The sequence below is a fragment of the Mytilus trossulus genome, chromosome 14 (assembly GCF_036588685.1).
Source record: "Mytilus trossulus isolate FHL-02 chromosome 14, PNRI_Mtr1.1.1.hap1, whole genome shotgun sequence".
NCBI lineage: Eukaryota > Metazoa > Mollusca > Bivalvia > Mytilida > Mytilidae > Mytilus > Mytilus trossulus.
Window position 1 is genome coordinate 1,441,355 of NC_086386.1, and position 19,307 is coordinate 1,460,661.

Here is a 19,307-nt window from a genome sequence, read left to right on the forward strand (position 1 = left end):
TATAAGACACAACAGTCAAACTACCTTAAGAAGACCTTTATAGCCTATATCTTCAAGTAAGACCTCTATAGTCCAAAGAACTTCAATAATTTATTTCAATTTGATCAAACATAATCAATCAAAATATAGACAGCCAAAACATCTTCATAAACTAGGTCCTCAAATTTAAGATCTTCAGAAGTTCTTTGTAACTCTGGAAATTTGGGAAATTTTAAAAGTATATAGAAAATGAAGATGCATAGAAATTGTCATAATTTCATATAACATGGATACATTATTATTATTCGTCAGATACCAATTTTTTTTTCGTGATTAAAAATGAACCACAAATTATAATTTTTAATGAAGTACAAATTTTCTACAAGCTTGTATGCCGACTTTGGCAAATCAATGAGAAAAAACCACAAACATGAAATCTTTTGCCAATCCACAAAATTGGTACCCACAAAAATAAATGAATCCACTGTACTCATATCTAAATAAATTGTAACAAATGACTTACTCTTGAATGCGACTGTCAGATCTCTCTGATTTCCTCGTCAAACGACTTTGTGTACGACTTTCTATAAATATAAATCACAAATATTACTGAAACATCCGTGTCACTACTCTGTATATATACAACTTTATATAAAAACAAATTTGTACATATTACAGGGTAAATGTTAGGACCAAACTTTAATGTTATCTGTAAATAAATAGACTTCTTACAGAAGGGTGTAACTCAATCACTTTTACTCTTATCGCTCAAAACAATCAAACAATATTTTGATACCAATAAACTTTACAAATGTTGAGTTTGGTTCAATGAAATGTGTATCAAAATTCTGTATTTTGCTGAAGTAACAATTGTAATATTTTTTTTTAGTCTTAAAAATATTATTTCAAAATTTATACGAATAATGCTGTAATTGAGATTTTCTGAAAGTAAAGAGGAAAATTTAGCTTCAAGATTAAGAAAAACTAACCAAGGCTACTGACCTTTTCGTCCAAGTATTAAGAATATTTTATTGTTTAGACTAATTTCATCATCCATAAAATAATTTTGGACTAAAACAAATCTTTTTTAGTATAATGTTTACTGATTTGTTTCCTCCCAAACTTAATTAAACACACTTTATCAACAAACATGCCATTCTCTAATAAAATCTCAAACATCCTCTATTTGTAAAAATACTTAATAAACAAACATGCAATAGTCACATAAACAACTTAAAGGTACATTCCTAATATTAACCATCAAAGGCCGACATTCTTAGAAAACATGGCTATAAAATTCTGATGAAAAACATCAATGAAAATCTTCATGATAGATAATTGTTTTCAATAAAGATCCATCTTTCTTTGTAGCAAGAAATACTAATGTACGATAATTACCCTAATAAAGTACCATTAGAATGCATGGCCAGGATTGGGCTTTCAAATTTGAAAGGGAAAGTCTCAGAAAATCAAAGAACTCTTCAATAAATTTGCATAAAGCTTCTGTTGTGATGCAAAGAATATCTTAACGAAAGTTTTTAGACACTTTTTAAACACTTTTAAGTGTCTATTTCAGTTGATTCAATTAGTTTATGTGAAGATTTTAACTGATTTAGTCATTTAAAACGCTCTGATTCAAGCTTAAATATGAAAAATCTATCAAATATGCAAAAAAACGTCACTTTTCTGATGGTTTTTGTCTAAAATGAAAGTAGACGCATACGTGTTCATCCTCAACCTTTATATATGTTTTGTATTATCATCAAATACAACTTACATTTCAATATCATGAATGAACACAAATGCGGCCACTTTCATCTAAGACGGAAACCGTCTAAATATTAACCAAAATGCTAAAATTTTGAAGATTTCAGTAATTTAGCATGAATTAATGATGCTAGAATGCGATATATGTGCATGGTATTGTCAAAAACAGCTCATATTTATGTTGCATAAGCATTTTACTTTCGATAAATATAGCTTAAAGATTTTATTTTCACAATTTTCTTAAACTGCTATATTTCAGGGCCAAAAAGGGGTCTTATTGGACCTACTCCTTAACTTCATCTTTCAATAGCAGGCAAAATATCTTATCACTCAAACTCCCTTTAACTTTTATTTATTCCATATATTTTTCAACCAGTACTCAACTTGAATAACCATGAAATATTTGCTACTGGACATTGAACAAACAACAAGAAATGAAAAATGTAGATCTAAATATTGAGGGAAATCTAATTTCTTGACTATTTTCCTATAATGATATAGAAAGATTGCCAGTCAGACAACTTTACACCAGAGGTCCAAATGTTGTGGATGTTAGCCACATTCAAAGTCAGAATGAGGCTCTTATATAATCAACAGTTGTAAAAAAAGATTTAAAAGTTCAACATATACAAATTAATCAACAGGTATTCTCAAAAGACGTACTAACATGCTTTTTTACCTCGGGCATAGATTACCTTAGCTGTATTTGGCAAAACTTTTTTCGGAATTTTGGTCCTCAATGCTTTTCAACTTTGTACTTTATTTGGCCTTTTAAACTTTTTTGGATTCAAGCGTCACTGATGAGTCTTTTTTAGACGAAATGCGCGTCTGGCATATATACTAAATTTGGTCCTGGTATCTATAATGAGTTTATTTCTTCAGGTGAAACCAAAATATTGATTATTTGATGGAATAAAAAATAAAAATTTCCATTTTCAATCAACGACTTATCTGATCATCAAGATACCAGTTAATAAAGAATTCACTTTTAATTCTAACTTGATGAATATTTCATGACATCACATACTTAATTTAATTGCTTTAAACCAGAATTATGGATTGTATGGCCACAGTAAATATAAACCAATGATCAGAATGTGAAATCACTGTCATGGTAACAACACTGTACTACAAGTACCTTATACTACTAATTAACTACAGCCATTCAAAAATGTTTGAATGCCCAAACCCTTCCTTCCCAGAATATAGGTGCCTACTTAAAAACTTTTATTGTCCTGAAGTGGATTTTTTTTTTAATAAGATAGGCCTTTTAAGTGTGGCCTTACTTAATTACTGACAATTTTCATAGAAAAACCCGAAAGAGCATAAAAAGCCAAATATCGAAGACGGACTATTTTCAGTTAAATAAAAAGAAACCAATAGCACCCAACATTCAATAGCAAAAACAAAACTAAATAATACAAGGTCAAATTCATATTTCAGTGAGATCATCCTGAACTGATGACTTGGTTAGAAATAAATAAAATTAAAAGATGGCATACTTGGGTCATACATACAAGCTTTAGTTGCCACCGTTGACCTTTGTCCATATGGAAGTAAAATTGACATCAAACAATGAGTTGAAAGTGTTGCCAATTTGGATAAAGGGTAATATTTGTAGTGACAAAAACTAAATTTTTCAGGACTTAACTGGCAATATAAACATGCTTCCATTTGTGTCCACTTAAAGATGTTAATAATAGTTATATTTAGGTGGTTGTACTGATCACCATTTTGACACCTATTTCCATTTATTTTTCATGGGTACCATTTTTTTTGTGCAATTGAGACAAAAAATTTGAATTTCCATTGATATTCAATTTCCTGGATTTTACAAAGTCTTGTTACAAGCCATTAGAAAATTAATTATTATTTCAATATTTTACTAAAGCTTCTCATTATAATTGAGAGTGATGCTGATCTGTTTAAATAACAAAATAAATTTATCAAGTTCAAAGCAAACACACTTTCTCAATTCAAACTTGTACATTTAAATATTTAAACAGAAATAAAACAAATAAATAAACTAGAAGTCACAATGATCCAGTATACATTACCTTTGGACAACAAGATTAGAGTAAACAAAGATTAAACAGTATAAATGTTAATCCCTTCCACAGATTATCCTAAACCTTAAATACTGATAGCAACCTAATTAATAATCCTACACACATGTATCAAACTTGTCAATAAGGTCAATATATAGGTCATGAACTTTCTAAATTAAATAATTTATCAGGAAGATGTCAGTGTTTAGAGCTATTCCTAAACTTTGTTGTGTCCATTGTGTTAAGTCTCAATCTTCAAAAGATATAAGAAGATGTGCTTACAATTTACAAAGAAAACATTATATGTATGTCTTCAACACAGAGCCCTCACACCTGACCAAACAGCAAACTATAAAGGTCCCTTACTTATGTAAAATCATCCAAACTTGTGTAAAATCATCCAACAGTCTTATCTATATAAAATACTTGAAACAAGAAACACTTATGAACTACATCAACAAAGGACAACTAGAACCTTAGATTCCTTACATGGACAGGTGCAAACAATTGCAGCAGGTTTAAACGTTTAAATGGTACCAAACCTTCACCCTTACCTGAAACAATAGTTTAACATCACAAGTTATTCAAGCATATTACTCCTTAGTCGACCTATCATCTTCTCTACTTTTTTTATTCAAATTTTTTTTTTTTTTTGTGGTTATATGATTTATTCTGTGATACTTTCAGTACATAAAAGTGCTGTCAGATTTAACAGTAGCTTGATCATGACCTTAAGAGTCAATTATTACCACTATTTTAGTTGGGGGTTGGACCATGCACCTTCACTCAGGAAATAGAATACAGAATGAAACCAATGGTTGGTCAGCTACAATTGAAATAATCTTATCAATAGGTCCTTTAAGGTATTTTTTTTTCTGTCAGTAAAACAGAATGTTTTGTTGGTTCAATTTCCTATATTCTTTTGAATGTTTGATTGTTACTTTGCTTAACATTCAGAGACAAATTAATATTAAATAAATAAAAGTATTATTCAAAACCAAAGGCAGAATAATTTACATCAGTATTTAATGCAACTGTCAACAAAATTTATTCTAAATTTATTCTTAATACAAATATTATCCATTTAATAAATGCACTGCAGATAATTTTACCTATATAAGAAGATACAAATTATTCAAATCTATTTCTGCTGTGAATTTATTTTATAAATAATAATAATACATTTTATAAGTAAATTGATTACATTACCTAAATTTGAATGTGAAATCTCTCTAGGGTTATGACAATGTGTAATAGATTGTACACTAATTTAAACCTTAAACACCTGAGCAGTATAAGTCGGAGATTTTCTGACTTAATAGTGCTCCGTCTATTCAATAGGTCTGATTAGAGAATGACGATTGGTTGCCATGTTTCAACAAAGATCACAGATTTATATTTTATAAACATAGTCTTATGACTTTAAGTAATTTATACTGTACAACAAGTACTATAAAAAATCTTAGTGACAAAATTTATTCGTAAAAAATCCTTTTAAATAACAGATTGCACTTAGCAGTAGAGATACTACTAATTCATTACTTTGTAATTGTCTGCCCAGTTTATTAATGTGGGCTTATTGTAGACGAAAATTTACATAAAATAAAATAAAATAGTTACACTTTAGATGAATGAGTTTTACACTGCAGATAAATCAAAATCCAAAAAAACAATGAAACAAGTAAAATTTATGTTGTGATGTTGACACTTTGTTTCAGGTAAGGGTGAAGGTTGGTATCTATTAAAACGTTAAAACCCACTGCATTTGTTTGCACCTGTCCTAAGCCAGGAAGATGATGTTTAGTGGTTGGGTTTTGTTGATGTTGTTCAGTGTTTCTCAGTTGTTATCCATTCGTTTGATGTGTTTGAACTATTGATTTTGCCATTTGATTTGGGACTTTCCTTTTTTAATTTTCCTCAGAGTTCATTATTTTTGTGTTTTAACTTTTTTTCTTTATATATAGATTAAACCGTTAGTTGTCCTGTTTGAATGGTTATACACTACTGGTAGTCATATTTGGGGTCCTTTATAGAATGCTGTTCGGTGTGAGCCAAGGCTCTGTGTTTAAGATTTTTTTTACCAATAATTGTTTACATTTACAAATAATATCTTGGATGGAGAGTTGTCTCATTGGCACTCATACACCACCTTCTTATATCTATGTACTCATTTCTCAATTGTTAAGATTTGTTCAATAATTTTTCTAATCCACAGTTTTTAAGGAAAGTTGGGCGTTAATGTCAGAAATGGTTAAAATATTAAGGCAACACTTTTTAATAATTTCATGCCCCCAAAAGTTTTTCTCTGATAAAACCGAGGGGTATATGCCCTCTACCCTCTAACCTGATCTTGCAATTATACAAGGCAGAAATAAACTTTGCATATTATAAACCTAATTTATGTAGATGATATTAGTAAAGGACTAAAATATTTCCTCAAACAAGTCAAATATTGTATACTATAAAAATAAGGAGATATGATTACCAATGAGACAACTATCCACAAAAGTTCAAACATGGGTTTTGTCTTTTTCAGACCTTCTAACTTAAAAATTATTGTTTGAATTTACCTGAATAAGAATCTTATTAAATCTCTCAAATAAAACATAAACTATAAATCCCAAAGTTAAAGCAGCCAATTTCACCTAATATATGATCGATCGGACGAAAACTTGAAACTTATATTTTCTGAATAAGAAATTAATATAAATAAATTAGTAATAACGTCTCTATTTTATCTAACATTGTTTTATTCTGAAGTCAGATTTACTTAGATCAATACCAATACTGATCATACTATACTTTTATTTTATCTAAAAAGGTATCTATTGGTATTTAGACATATTAGGAGGATAAAGTTCACTGTTTGATATAGCAGTAATAACTCATCAAATATGGTTAAAATATAGATTTTATTTGACAAAAAGTGTTAAAAGATAGAATTTAATTTGACAAACATCCTGTTCGTCTTCAGGATAACAGAAGCCTGTAGCGCAAATTAAATTTGAAAAAAAAATGTAAACAGGATGGAATTTTAAAGGGCAAATACGTATGAGAGTACTTCCTAGATATATTCACCATAAATCTTCATGTCTTAAATCAAAACAAAACAGGAACATGAGTGGACATGCAGAAATCTTGCCTGCTAAAAGGAATAACTTACAATATAAACATATAAAGAAGATGTGGTATGACTGCCAGTGAAATAACTATCTATCAGAGTTAAAATGCATATAAAGAAGATGTGGTATGACTGCCAATGAAATAACTATCTATTAGAGTTAAAATGAATTGGATGTAAACAATGATAGGTCAATGCCTTCAACAATGAGGAAAAAGAACAACATCTAGACTGCCATAAAAGGACCTGACAAAAAATATGTGAAATAATTCAAACAGAAATTAACAGCCGAATTCATAACAAGTCGATTTACAGAAATTCAGAAAAACAAATATGACATATATGAACCAAGGTCAACCACAGAACTACAGGCTCATGACTTGGGACAGACACTTGAAGAATATCTAATAAGTCAAGGTCAACCACAGAACTACAGGCTCATGACTTGGGACAGACACTTGAAGAATATCTAATAAGTCAAGGTCAACCACAGAACTACAGGCTCATGACTTGAGACAGACACTAAAATAATATCTAATAAGTCAAGGTCAACCACGGAACTACAAGCTCATGTCTTGGGACACACTAAAATAATATCTAATAAGTCAAGGTCAACCACGGAACTACAGGCTCATGACTTGGGACATACACTTGAAGAATATCTAATAAGTCAAGGTCAACCACAGAACTACAGGCTCATGACTTGGGACAGACACTAAAATAATATCTAATAAGTCAAGGTCAACCATGGAACTACAGGCTCATGACTTGGGACAGACATTTAAAGAATATCTAATGAGTTAAGGTCAACCATGGAACTACAGGGTCATGACTTGGCACAGACACTTAAAGAATATCTAATAAGTCAAGATCAACCATGGAACTACAGGGTCATGACTTGGGACAGACACTTAAAGAATATCTTATAAGTCAAGGTCAAGCAAAACATTTGCAGTGACAATAAAAAATAACCCCAGCATATATTACAATGATTTGAAGGTTGAAAAGTAGTTGACCTATTACTAAAACCTACCCATCAGAACATAAGAAATTGATCTTTTAAGTAGAAGTTTTATCATAAGATAATGATAAAGATGAGGTCAAGGTCAGGTGAACCCTTATAATGCCTATTAAGATCACAAATTGAGGAAATTGGAACAGGTTTTATTAAGTCTTTGAACCATGAAATAAGGTTAAAAACTCCTGAATATGTCACACTGAAACTTTCAGCATATAAGGCCTGAGCATCTTTTATAAAATAAGTAACAGAATTACCAATGTTGAAAGTATCTAAGGTAACATATGTATATCTTAACTTTAAAGTGCATAAGTAATGAGAGTGTACTGTTCTACAAGAAGTCGTCAACACTTTTCCTTATTTATACTTTCGATTTTTGCTATATAATTACTGTAAATTTGTCCAGATTTTCAACTGGAGGACCCTTTAAGTTTTATTCCTCCTGATAAATCATAAGCATGTGCACTTCTCTTGAAACTAAGTACTACAAATTATTTAAATTGCATTTGGTGAAAATTTACCTTTAAAATTTCGTGCCAAGTAACAAGTCCTAAATAGACGTTCACAATCTACTTCAGCGTGAAATAGAAATTGATTACACAAATCACCTATAAGTACTTACAAACACAAAAATGAAAAATTGAACGATCATAAATTTGTGTTTAAGATGCATTTGTTAAAAATCAATTTATCGTAAATCACATTTAAATGAGTTTCTACTTGAGAATTTTAGGTTCTGAACTAATCCTGGGTTGACACAAAGAAAGAAATGGATTAGTGCACAAATGAATTTATAATTGGCATTTATTGAACCATTAATCCTATACAGTAATCTATTAAAATTAAATGTACATTTGTTTTATACAGGTTTTTTAAGCATTAACCTCTTTTAAATTTAATGTTTATATATTTATAGAACAAGTATCTAGGCCAAAATAACAGAAATTTCCTTTTAAGATTAACTCTAAAAAATCAGGCTTTTTTTTTTTTTTTTTTTTTAAATATATATAAGAAAATATTTTGTATCAAGATCAACTGATTAACATGATAGAAATGAAAGCATCGATGACCATATTGATTTATTTAACATTTTTGCCCAATTATTTGCTAAGGTGGTTGATATACATGTGCCATGGATCATCTTATTAAATTTTTAAGGGTAAAATAAATATACTATTATCTATGTCTGAATACAATTAACACGTCAGAGAAATGTTAACTTTTGAACTTTTAAACTTGTTCAAATTATAGATTGCATATGTGATCTGAAAGTTGTCCCTTCTTAGAAGGCAGACTGGATGTTTACCAACCAACAATCAATCAATCAAATTTAGAAGGTTTAATCACAATTGCATGTGATAATAAATACAAGCAATAAATAAGGTATACTTTAACTAAGCTAACAATGATTTCAATGAACAAAACCTTAGTGACCAATCTTCTTTTACATCTGTCTCTATATCAATTTAAAGACACATTCATCCTAAAAAAGAGACTACCAGCAGCTGTTACCGTATTCTGCCGTGCATATTAGGCAGTTATGTGTAGTCCTCACCCCCTGTATTTATTTATGATTTTGATAATGTTTACTCACAGCTTAGTCATGGAACTCAATTAAATAATTGAAAAGATTGGATAAACCACAAAAAGTCATGGCACTCATTTAAATATTTAAAAAGAGGGGATAAACAACAATAAGTTAGAACTTCAATCAAACAAAAAACCCTGAAAATCAAACTGTTGACACAAAGACCCCTTGGTTATGGGTGATCACAATTAGAAAACTTTCACTAAGACTACTTAGATCACTCGGCCACTGAGGCCCCATGATCTTTAGTGTACGTGACATCATATTTTAATGTGCAATTTGTTAGTTTGTGACAAAATATAAACAAAACGTATCAGTGTGAACTTTGTTAGTACACTCTAGAAAGTCATTGTCATTGACTTTAGAATTGTGATGTTCATTTCACTTTAAACAGAGGATGTGAATAATCCTGTGAAGAAAATAGGGTCATGTTATGTCAATGTAGGAAGGAGGGTTTAAATATCATTAAATGTGTATACCCCATAACTTCTCATAACCTAGCAATCCTGGTAACAAAAAAAACAGAGTTACAAATAGTTCTATACTGATATAAAACTGCAGCACATTAAACTAGCAATACTGAATGGATACCCCTTTTTATATACACTTTTTTAACATCCACAAAATTTGTAGCAATCTTGTTTCTATTTTATATGGGGGTGAAAAAGAAATTCATATTGTACAATTTTCTCAAGAACTCATCATTAAAGAAGAATCCCTCAATTGGCTAACCTGGTAATGATTTTATACCCTTGGTTACCATGGAAACCTAATCTAAAGGTACTAAGGTAAACTTTGACCTACCTGCTAACAACCTGGGAACATTGGCTGCAATGGGATCACACCATAGTTAAATGTGTATGTTTTCATGGTGCCACTTGACATAACTAGTGTCTATTGCTTACCTAGTCACAAAATTGTAGCACTGGTTGCCAAGGAAACTTAACAGATGTTATAGAAAAATTTGACCTTGGAGCATTTGGTCCTCAAGAGAACATACCAAAAAGTTATTATAGAAAACTTTGACCTACCTGGCAATTACCTTGGAGCTTTTATTTGTCAAGAGAACATATTAAAGCAGTATTATACAAAACTTTGACCTTTGTGGCAGTGCCCTTGTAAGCTTTTGGTTGTCAGGAAAACATATCTAAAAGGGTAATTTGGAAAACTTTGACCTACCTGGCAGTGCCCTTGGGAGCTTTTGGATGTCAGGAAAACATATCTAAAATGGTAATTTGGAAAACTTTGACCTACCTGGCAGTGCCCTTGGGAGCTTTTGGTTGTCAGGAAAACATATCTAAAATGGTAATTTGGAAAACTTTGACCTACCTGGCAGTGCCCTTGGGAGCTTTTGGTTGTCAGGAAAACATATCTAAAATGGTATTATAGAAAACTTTGACCTACCTGGCAGTGACCTTGGAGCATTAGCTACAATAGGAACATATTCCATAGGTACAGGTGTGTTTGTATTTGTTGTGCCACTGGCAGACATAACTCTTGAATTAAAAGTCTTTAGGAAATTCTGAAAATAAAACATACTTTTTAATTATATGCTTTATATTTCATTAAATTTCTTTTACTTCTTTAACATAACATGCAAGTTTCTGTTAGTAATAATTAAGTTCAAGGTAGTTATACTTTTAATCAGTATACAAAGCATTCTATTGCAGGATTTAACATATTTTGGGGGTTAAGGAGGCTAAAAATAAAATAGTTATACATCTCATCATACTGATTTTTGGTGATTTAATACAAACATCAAGATAACTGCTCAATAAACAACTTTAAACCCACCACAATTTTGCGCCTGTCCCAAGTCAGGAGCCTCTGGCCTTTGTTAGTCTTGTATTATTTTTAATTTTAGTTTCTTGTGTATAATTCAGAGTTTAGTATGACGTCCATTATCACTGTACTAGTAAACATATTTTTAGGGGCCAGCTGAAGGACACCTAGGGGCGCAGGAATTCTAGCTACATTGAAGACCCATTGGTGGCCTTCGGCTGTTGTCTGCTCTATGGTCAGGTTGTTATCGCTTTGACACATTCCCCATTTCCTTTTCAATTTTATTTCACTCTAATTCAAATATGTTACAAACCTTTCAGTACTAACAATTTTAATAATATTCTTGGGTTTCTATATAATGTTCTGAGATTATAATATTCTATTTTCCATCAGTTCATTAAGGGCATACGATACAGTTTTGAACCTGTATTTACAAGTTGATGATAATTTGCATAAAGGCTATTTTTTACATGATTAAATCAAATATGTAATCAAAAATATACCTTCATGTGCTACTTTTTGAGTAAAATGAGGTAGAAATTTTGTATATTTGCTCAAAATTCAGATTTGTGTCCGTATTTTCTTTTTCGAAAGAAAGACATAACTTTTTTGTTTTAAACGATAAACACAAATTGTTTTTTGTTAAATAATCGTCAATGTCTGTATTTTATAAGTATCATTAAAAATTATGCATTTTTTATTAAAAAATAACTCATATTTATCAAATGTTCATGAATTGAGGAAAAATCGTAATTTTTTGATGCATGTTTATCAAAATTAAAAAAAATCCTCTATTTACAGTTTTATAAAAATTGGGTCACATAATCTCCCTGCAAAATGAAACAAATTGCCGTTTTGAAAAATAGAGGTCTATAAACTCGTTTTCAAATTAAATCAGTTTGAATGATAAAAATCAGTCGAAAAATGCATCTTTTCCCGATAAGTCGCAGTTTGACGTTGCGAAAATAACATTTTACGTTAACAACGTCATTACCTCCCCTGTAACTGTATCGTATGCCCTTAAACACTCACCTCATCTAAGTACAGCGAATTAAACGATCCAGACCTAAAAAATGTAAAACCAAAACAATAAATAGTTAAACATCTTTGTAAGTTTATGCAGAGGAATTTTTCCATATTTGAATCATACATTACAATAATTAGTAGATTCTAAAACCAATCGGTAAACATTTCTGGACAATTTTGGCAAGTTTATATAAAATCTTAAAAATATAATTGGAATGGATTGTGGTGCTCATCAGGTGATACATGGGTATGCATTGGAAATTAGAATGAATTTAAAGGTCTAACCTTTATTTAGATAGTAAGACTGAAATATGGCATCTTTATGACCATGGCTTGCTAGCTATAAAACTAGGTTTTATCCACTATTTTATACACAAGAAAATGTCTGTACCAAGTCGATAAACTTTCGATATTGCCATTTGCAGACAGACTTTTTGTTTTGAATTTTCCTCGGAGCTGGGCATTTTTAATATTTTACTTTCTGCTAAGTCAACATAAGTGTAACAGAACCACTGCTTAGAAGGAACATAGATCTCCTTTCTTGATGGATAGATGCTTATCAGGCTTGTCTTACTATATCAACAACACTTGTAGCATGAATAAATGGAGATCACAGCTATCACTTCAATGAGACATTAACCCAACTACACAAATAATCTAAAGACATCTAGCGGTGAATACTGTAAATTCAGAAATTATTGCGAAAACTGCGACAGGGTTATCATTGCAATAATTAAAATTCACATTTTGAATTTTTTTATATAAATCCAACAGGATTTTTCTTAATATCGCAAAAATTAAAATGGCATTTTAGTCTAAAATGACAAAATAGCAAATATAAATGCACGCAATAATTTCTGAATTTACAGTATACAACCTTCCCCCATGTATGAGTGTTAATATATAATTGTTTATTACTTACTTCAATATAGATATATCCATCTTTACAGTTAAGCTTTCAAAACTAGACTTCACACTTAACTTAGAAAAACTAATGAAAATTAACACCCCTTTTGTTTCCCTCATTTCAAAATACAAATTTAAAATTTAAATTCAACCAAATACAATTAAATTAAAAACCGAATATCAGTGTTTTAAATTCAATGGAGTAGGTTAAATATATGTAAATATATGTAAACCTATAAAACATATGGTGATTATTCAATTGCATTTTTATTAATTGTTTATATTCTTAACATAAACTGTTTAGACAGCATTTTTGGTTCTTAAATTTGACTGTTTCCTTTTCTCATGGGTATAACAATACCTGAAGATTAACTGTACATGATTGTCATATATAATATCTTAAATAAATACTGTCTTTCAGAAATCTTTCTATTTATCATTCACCAGATTTCAAATCATGATTGTAAAATGTACCATAATGAATTTGTGTCAGAAGAAATTAGGAGTCCATCTTATTAGAAGTTAGTAAAATGGCACTATAGCATGTATAGGACAACATGCAAGATGATATCAATTGGTGTATAATTACTGCCTTAAAGGAGTAGGGCAATAAGGCCCTTATTTGGCCCAAAAATTACTACAAATTTTAAAGTTATCATACATATTCTTAAATTACTGAAAACTTGTCTAAGGTATAAGGTACTAAGAAAAACAAAACAGATTTGACAATCGAACAAGTTACCATGACAACAAATCATAACCTTAATTTGCATATTTTGTTAAATTTCGTGATTTTCCTTGTTTTTTCATCAAATTTTAAGTATATTTTAGACTGAAATAGTATGTGCGCACCCAAGAAACAACTTTATATTTTGTGAGATAATGCAATTAATTATAATAAACCTTTGGTCAAATTATTTTGTTGTTTCCTGGCTGCACAGGATGTTTCCACAACGGAAATAAAGTCAGAAAACTGCATAAATTCGGTATTTTTCATCGTTTTTGTGAAATAAGTACATATTATGACGTAATTTTGACGTCATCAGATAAAAATCATAATGTTTTTCATTTATATTTCTTGACCCTATACATTTCTAAACATTATGTGCCAATTTGAAATAGTTATCAAACATTTAATTTTCTTGGGCCAAAACTAGGCCTTAATGCCCCTACTCCTTTGACTGTAAAGAAGTTCCATAACTCTCAGACTACAAACCAAATTATGTTTTTTTTCTCAATCATAGCAAGCCGGCATTCATAATCTGATAACAGTGTAAAGTTTATAGTAAATTGACCCAAGCCTACTGGAGCTAGTTTGTGCCATATAAAATAAATGTGACACCCCTAAAATTCAAACTTTATCTGTGTTTTGAGGTAATAAGCATTTTTTTTAAAATAATTTTCATATCATTTGGTTGAAGCAAACTAAAGTTAGAGAACAGAAACCAACTTTGGGACAGACGTACGTACATATGTACAGACAAGGGAAGAACTTAATGCTCCATGTCCTTTGGCGAGGGCATAAAAAATTGCCTTAAAACTGACAAACACGACAAAGCAATCTTCCTTTTATCAATCTGAACAACAGTGTTAAGTTTTGAGGTAACTTTTTTATTAATGATTGCATGCAATATTGTCTGATTACTGTAGAGTAACACCATTTTCATACATAATGTAACCAATAGTTAGCATGCAATTATGTATTATATTGCTAATATACTTCAATTATAAGTAATGTCATCAGTGATAAACATATGTTTTAAACATTTTTGTATATCTTTGCTATACAATTAATGTTCCATTTCATGAAAAATACTGAAAAATATATCTTGTTGAACATGTATTGGAAATTGGATGATATGAATATGTGCTGCTGAAAGAGAGATGTTGTTTTAATTGTTTTAATACTGTTGAAGATGAATATCATGTTATTTTACATTGTCCTGTTTATAATGATCTTAGAAAAGTTCTTTTTACTGAGTCTCTTAAAATTGATGAACATTTTAATAGTTTTACAGATTGTCAAATCATGATATTATAAAATTATGTGCCAAAACCTGTAATTTTAATCTTTAGGTATATATATTGTAACTCTATTAAAAATATGAAACAAACAAACAATAAGCTTTGCTTCACCTAATGATAAAAATATGTAACAACACAGGGGTAATGTTTTAATGAAAGTTTCCAGTAGACTTATTCATAAGAATGTGTGATACCATGTAAGGACAGTTCTATGGTAGTCTCAATGTGTGGGTGGAGTCCACAGCCTGTGTGTAATGAAATGATAGCCTAAAATCCCTGAGTCTGCATACTACAATTCCCTTAATGCCATGGTTGACACCCATTCATACAAAGTGTTTATTAGATAATACCTTTTTGGTGATTTCTATGATAAGTGTGATAAGTTTGATAAGTATGATAGCCTATCCACTTGTGTTTTATACTAGCATATAAACACTGATCATGCGACTTACCCCTTAAAGTACCTCTGTAAACTATAGGCAAAAATAGAACAGAATTTACATGACAAAATAAAGTGTTACGAACAATTTCAAACGGTTACCTATATTTTTGTAAAACACAATGTACTGACTAAATATATTTAGTTGCTTTCTTTTTAGAAGAAACAGTTAATCCATATGATCAAAGTAAAGATAGTATGCCCATACTTCTTTTACAAGGATCTGACAAACCATCTTTCTCTTTTTGTTCAAATAATTATGAACTTTCTTTTTCCATTTAATTTTGAAAGGTTGGAATCATAACAAGAAGTTCTGATGATCCTAAAACATTCTTTAGAACAGAAAGTTAAACAGTACATTGTCAGATAATTGTAGGAAAAGTGTGGACACAGTTTTGGTACCAATTCTACTGGCTTTAAACTGACTCATTATTAAACACAAGTCCTCTCAAACAAGTTAAGCAAAGGGGGATGTATTATAATGACTATTTACCTTGAATCACTAGAGCCGAGAATATGGTTAACTACCATCATAGAATCAACAACATTCTGGTCGACCTGTGTCATGGTATTGGTAGCAGCTTGACCTTCAACTCGGGTGTTGTGATCACTTGGCTGAAACAAAAAAAATCCATGAAGACATCTTAAGTTATAAAATTTTTTGTTGTTATTGAATGAGCGGCTGCCTTATTAGGTTATGTCTCCTCTTTTTATTCTGTTAGATAAAAAGAAGTTTAGAATTGATAAGTCAATAAGAACAAAAAAAAATTGTAAGGGTTCTGTGGAACCCAGTGTCTTGCCTACTTTATGAAGGTAATAAAGGTTTTAGGAACTTTAACTGCAGATTGCATGTAATGTTAACTGAATGAAAATTACGTACATAATTGAGACAAATACCGAAAAACAGGATGTAATGTGAACTGGCAGATAAACTAAGTCCATTTATAAGGAAAATAGGAAATAAGCATTTTTTTTTACAAAATTTACTTCTGGATACTATATTATGATCATTAACAAGCTTCTGTCCAAGTTTGGTACAAACCCATGATAGTTTAAGAAAGTTGTTTAAATTTCAAAACCTTTAACCACAGAGTGAATATTTGTGGATGCAGCCACTGCCATGGGAAAGTAGGATCGCTTAGTCTCCCTTTTTTTTACAAAAGTCAAAGGCTATACAAATATCCTGTATTATAAAACAGGAAGGGACTACCTGTAAATAGCTTACACAGCATACAACTCACAATAATTCCAGACCAATTACCAAATAGCTTACACAGCATACAACTCACAATAATTCCAGACCAATTAACAAATTGCTTGCTTCAAGGCTGAAGCTTAAGGAGATTCAATAAAAGACCAAATATGCTACCCAGATGACAACACAGTGACAACAGATTGATATATAGATATATATTCATATGTATATGACCACAACTTCATTAAAAGTCAATCTATATGGGTTATAAAATATAAAAATTTGGCAATTTCATAAAAAAATACTTTCATTGTTGAAGGCCGTACAGTGACCTATAGTTGTTAATGTCTGTGTCATATTGTTCTCTTGTGGACAGTTGTCTCATTGGCAATCATAACACATCTTTTTTTTATATTTGAAGAGTGAGTGTGGTACCTTATCAGTTTTCCATTTCTCCCTGGCTGTGACAGGAGCAGTTTTAGGACGGTTACCAGCATGGGTAGCTCCTACTGGTCTCTTACCCTTGGGCATTTTCTTCACATATGTATGTCCACCAAACTGAGTTTTCTGCCCTCTGCAAAGTAGAATTCATCCATCGTTTAGCAAAAGATCACTTATTCAGTAAAATTTGAATGGCATTTTTACACTACATATGAATTCGAAATTTCTAACCAAACATGTCTCCTAAATATGCTACTTGGTTACATCTAATTCACCTAAATATTACATTTATCTATATTTTGGGTATTTCTGCAGTATATTTGATTAACAAATCAGTATAAAAATTTCAATAGTTTATGTCTATTTCTATCAATTTCTTCTAAATGTAGGCATAAAACAATCAATTAACCATGTTTATCCCACATTGAAATGGTGTTTTTGTAAACACATATCATTTGACTACTTCAACAGCCATTCACCAGCTTCAGAACATTGAATTTGAACAAATTTTACAGTATAAACTCCACTGTAACTTGACAATCATAAATGTATCCATGCATTTGATAACACAATAGTTGAACAATGAATTTAAAAAAAAGTAAAAACACAAAAATACTGAACTCTGAGGAAAATTCAAAAAGGAAAATCCAAAATCAAAAGGCAAAATCAAAAGTCCAAACGCATCAAGCGAATGGATAACAACTGTCATATTCCTAACTTGGTACAGGCATTTTCTAATGTAGAAAATGGTGGATTAAACCTGGTTTTATAGCTAACTAAACCTCTCACTTGTATGACAGTCACATCAAATTCCATGAAGTGTAAGACACTGTTTCCATTAAAAAAAAATACTCCACACAAATAATGCTATCAAGATTGAAAATGTTTGTTTTTATTTTTAGCAAACCTATATCCTGTCCCAATAGAAAAAAAAACATTAAAAACCAATCCTGTAACAATAACAACATCAATAAAAACATTGCAAAAATGTGTGAATTACAATATGGCCATCAAATTTGGGTCATCTCTGGAAAATAAATGTTCTTCTTATCAAATTTATTCAAGATTTATTTATCAATATCTCTCTCTTAGTTCAATTTCCATTTTCAGCATAACATCTAAAGCTTTTGAGAACAAATTATACTCAACATGTTGATATTTTAACCAATAATATTGTAGAAAAGATAATGTAAAAAAAAAATTGTGAAAAAGTGTCATGTAAAACAATGAAAAAAATAATTCTCAGTGTGTTAAAACAATTTGTTTGCAGTGTGTTTTGACAATAAGCATTTGTGATGTTATTACCTTTATGTGATGGCTAGGTTTGTAGTTTATACAATTAGTTATTACAAGCTTATAAAAGATATATGTTGATGTATTAAGGTAACAAAGAAAACCATTTTCTTCTACTATATAGGAGGGATAACTCTAATTAAACAATGAAAACATATAATCAAGGGAATGCTAAGTTTTAGATTGTGGTTTTAACAGTATTAGAAATACATATTAAACACAGGTGTGTAGATTTGAGAGCAGAAAACATATCTAAAGTACCACTATTTAACATTTTTTTCTATAATATATTTTTTATTGAGAGAGATTGGAATAAGAAATCATGATTCATTAGTCCTGGAAATTACAAGATGAATACTGTGGATTCATTAATATTCGTTGGATATTAATTTTAGTGGATTTCATGGGTACAGGGGAATCACAATTTTAAATACTCTTCAAATTACAAATTTTCTAAGGGAATGTATGCAGAAAATGCAAAAAAAAACATGAATATGCAAGTTTTCCTCAATCCAGGAAAATTAGGACCCACACAAATAAATGAATCCACAGTAAAAGCAAAAAAACATTTATAATGAAGTTGAAATATCAGTCATTTTTGTATGCATATAAATAACGACAGAAAGAAGTCAATTTACTGCAGTTATGTTTATCAAATTAATATTAAGATTTTCAAAAT

General features: G+C 30.3%; 1 protein-coding gene across 10 annotated transcripts in view; it reads right to left on the reverse strand.

Moving 5' to 3' along the window:
* Nucleotides 1-19,307, reverse strand: part of LOC134696103 (uncharacterized) — a 69,242-nt gene that overhangs the window by 26,469 nt on the left and 23,466 nt on the right. For 7 of the 10 annotated variants that reach the window (XM_063557707.1, XM_063557702.1, XM_063557705.1 and 4 more), the window contains 7 exons: nucleotides 17,330-17,468; nucleotides 16,193-16,314; nucleotides 15,713-15,733; nucleotides 12,336-12,369; nucleotides 10,926-11,043; nucleotides 10,001-10,027; nucleotides 503-563 (listed from right to left, as the gene is read on the reverse strand). In XM_063557707.1, coding sequence (XP_063413777.1) covers nucleotides 503-563; nucleotides 10,001-10,027; nucleotides 10,926-11,043; nucleotides 12,336-12,369; nucleotides 15,713-15,733; nucleotides 16,193-16,314; nucleotides 17,330-17,468 — 522 coding nt within the window. The remainder of the gene's footprint in view (nucleotides 1-502; nucleotides 564-10,000; nucleotides 10,028-10,925; nucleotides 11,044-12,335; nucleotides 12,370-15,712; nucleotides 15,734-16,192; nucleotides 16,315-17,329; nucleotides 17,469-19,307) is intronic. The other 3 variants (XM_063557703.1, XM_063557704.1, XM_063557706.1) reach the window with 3 other exon arrangements.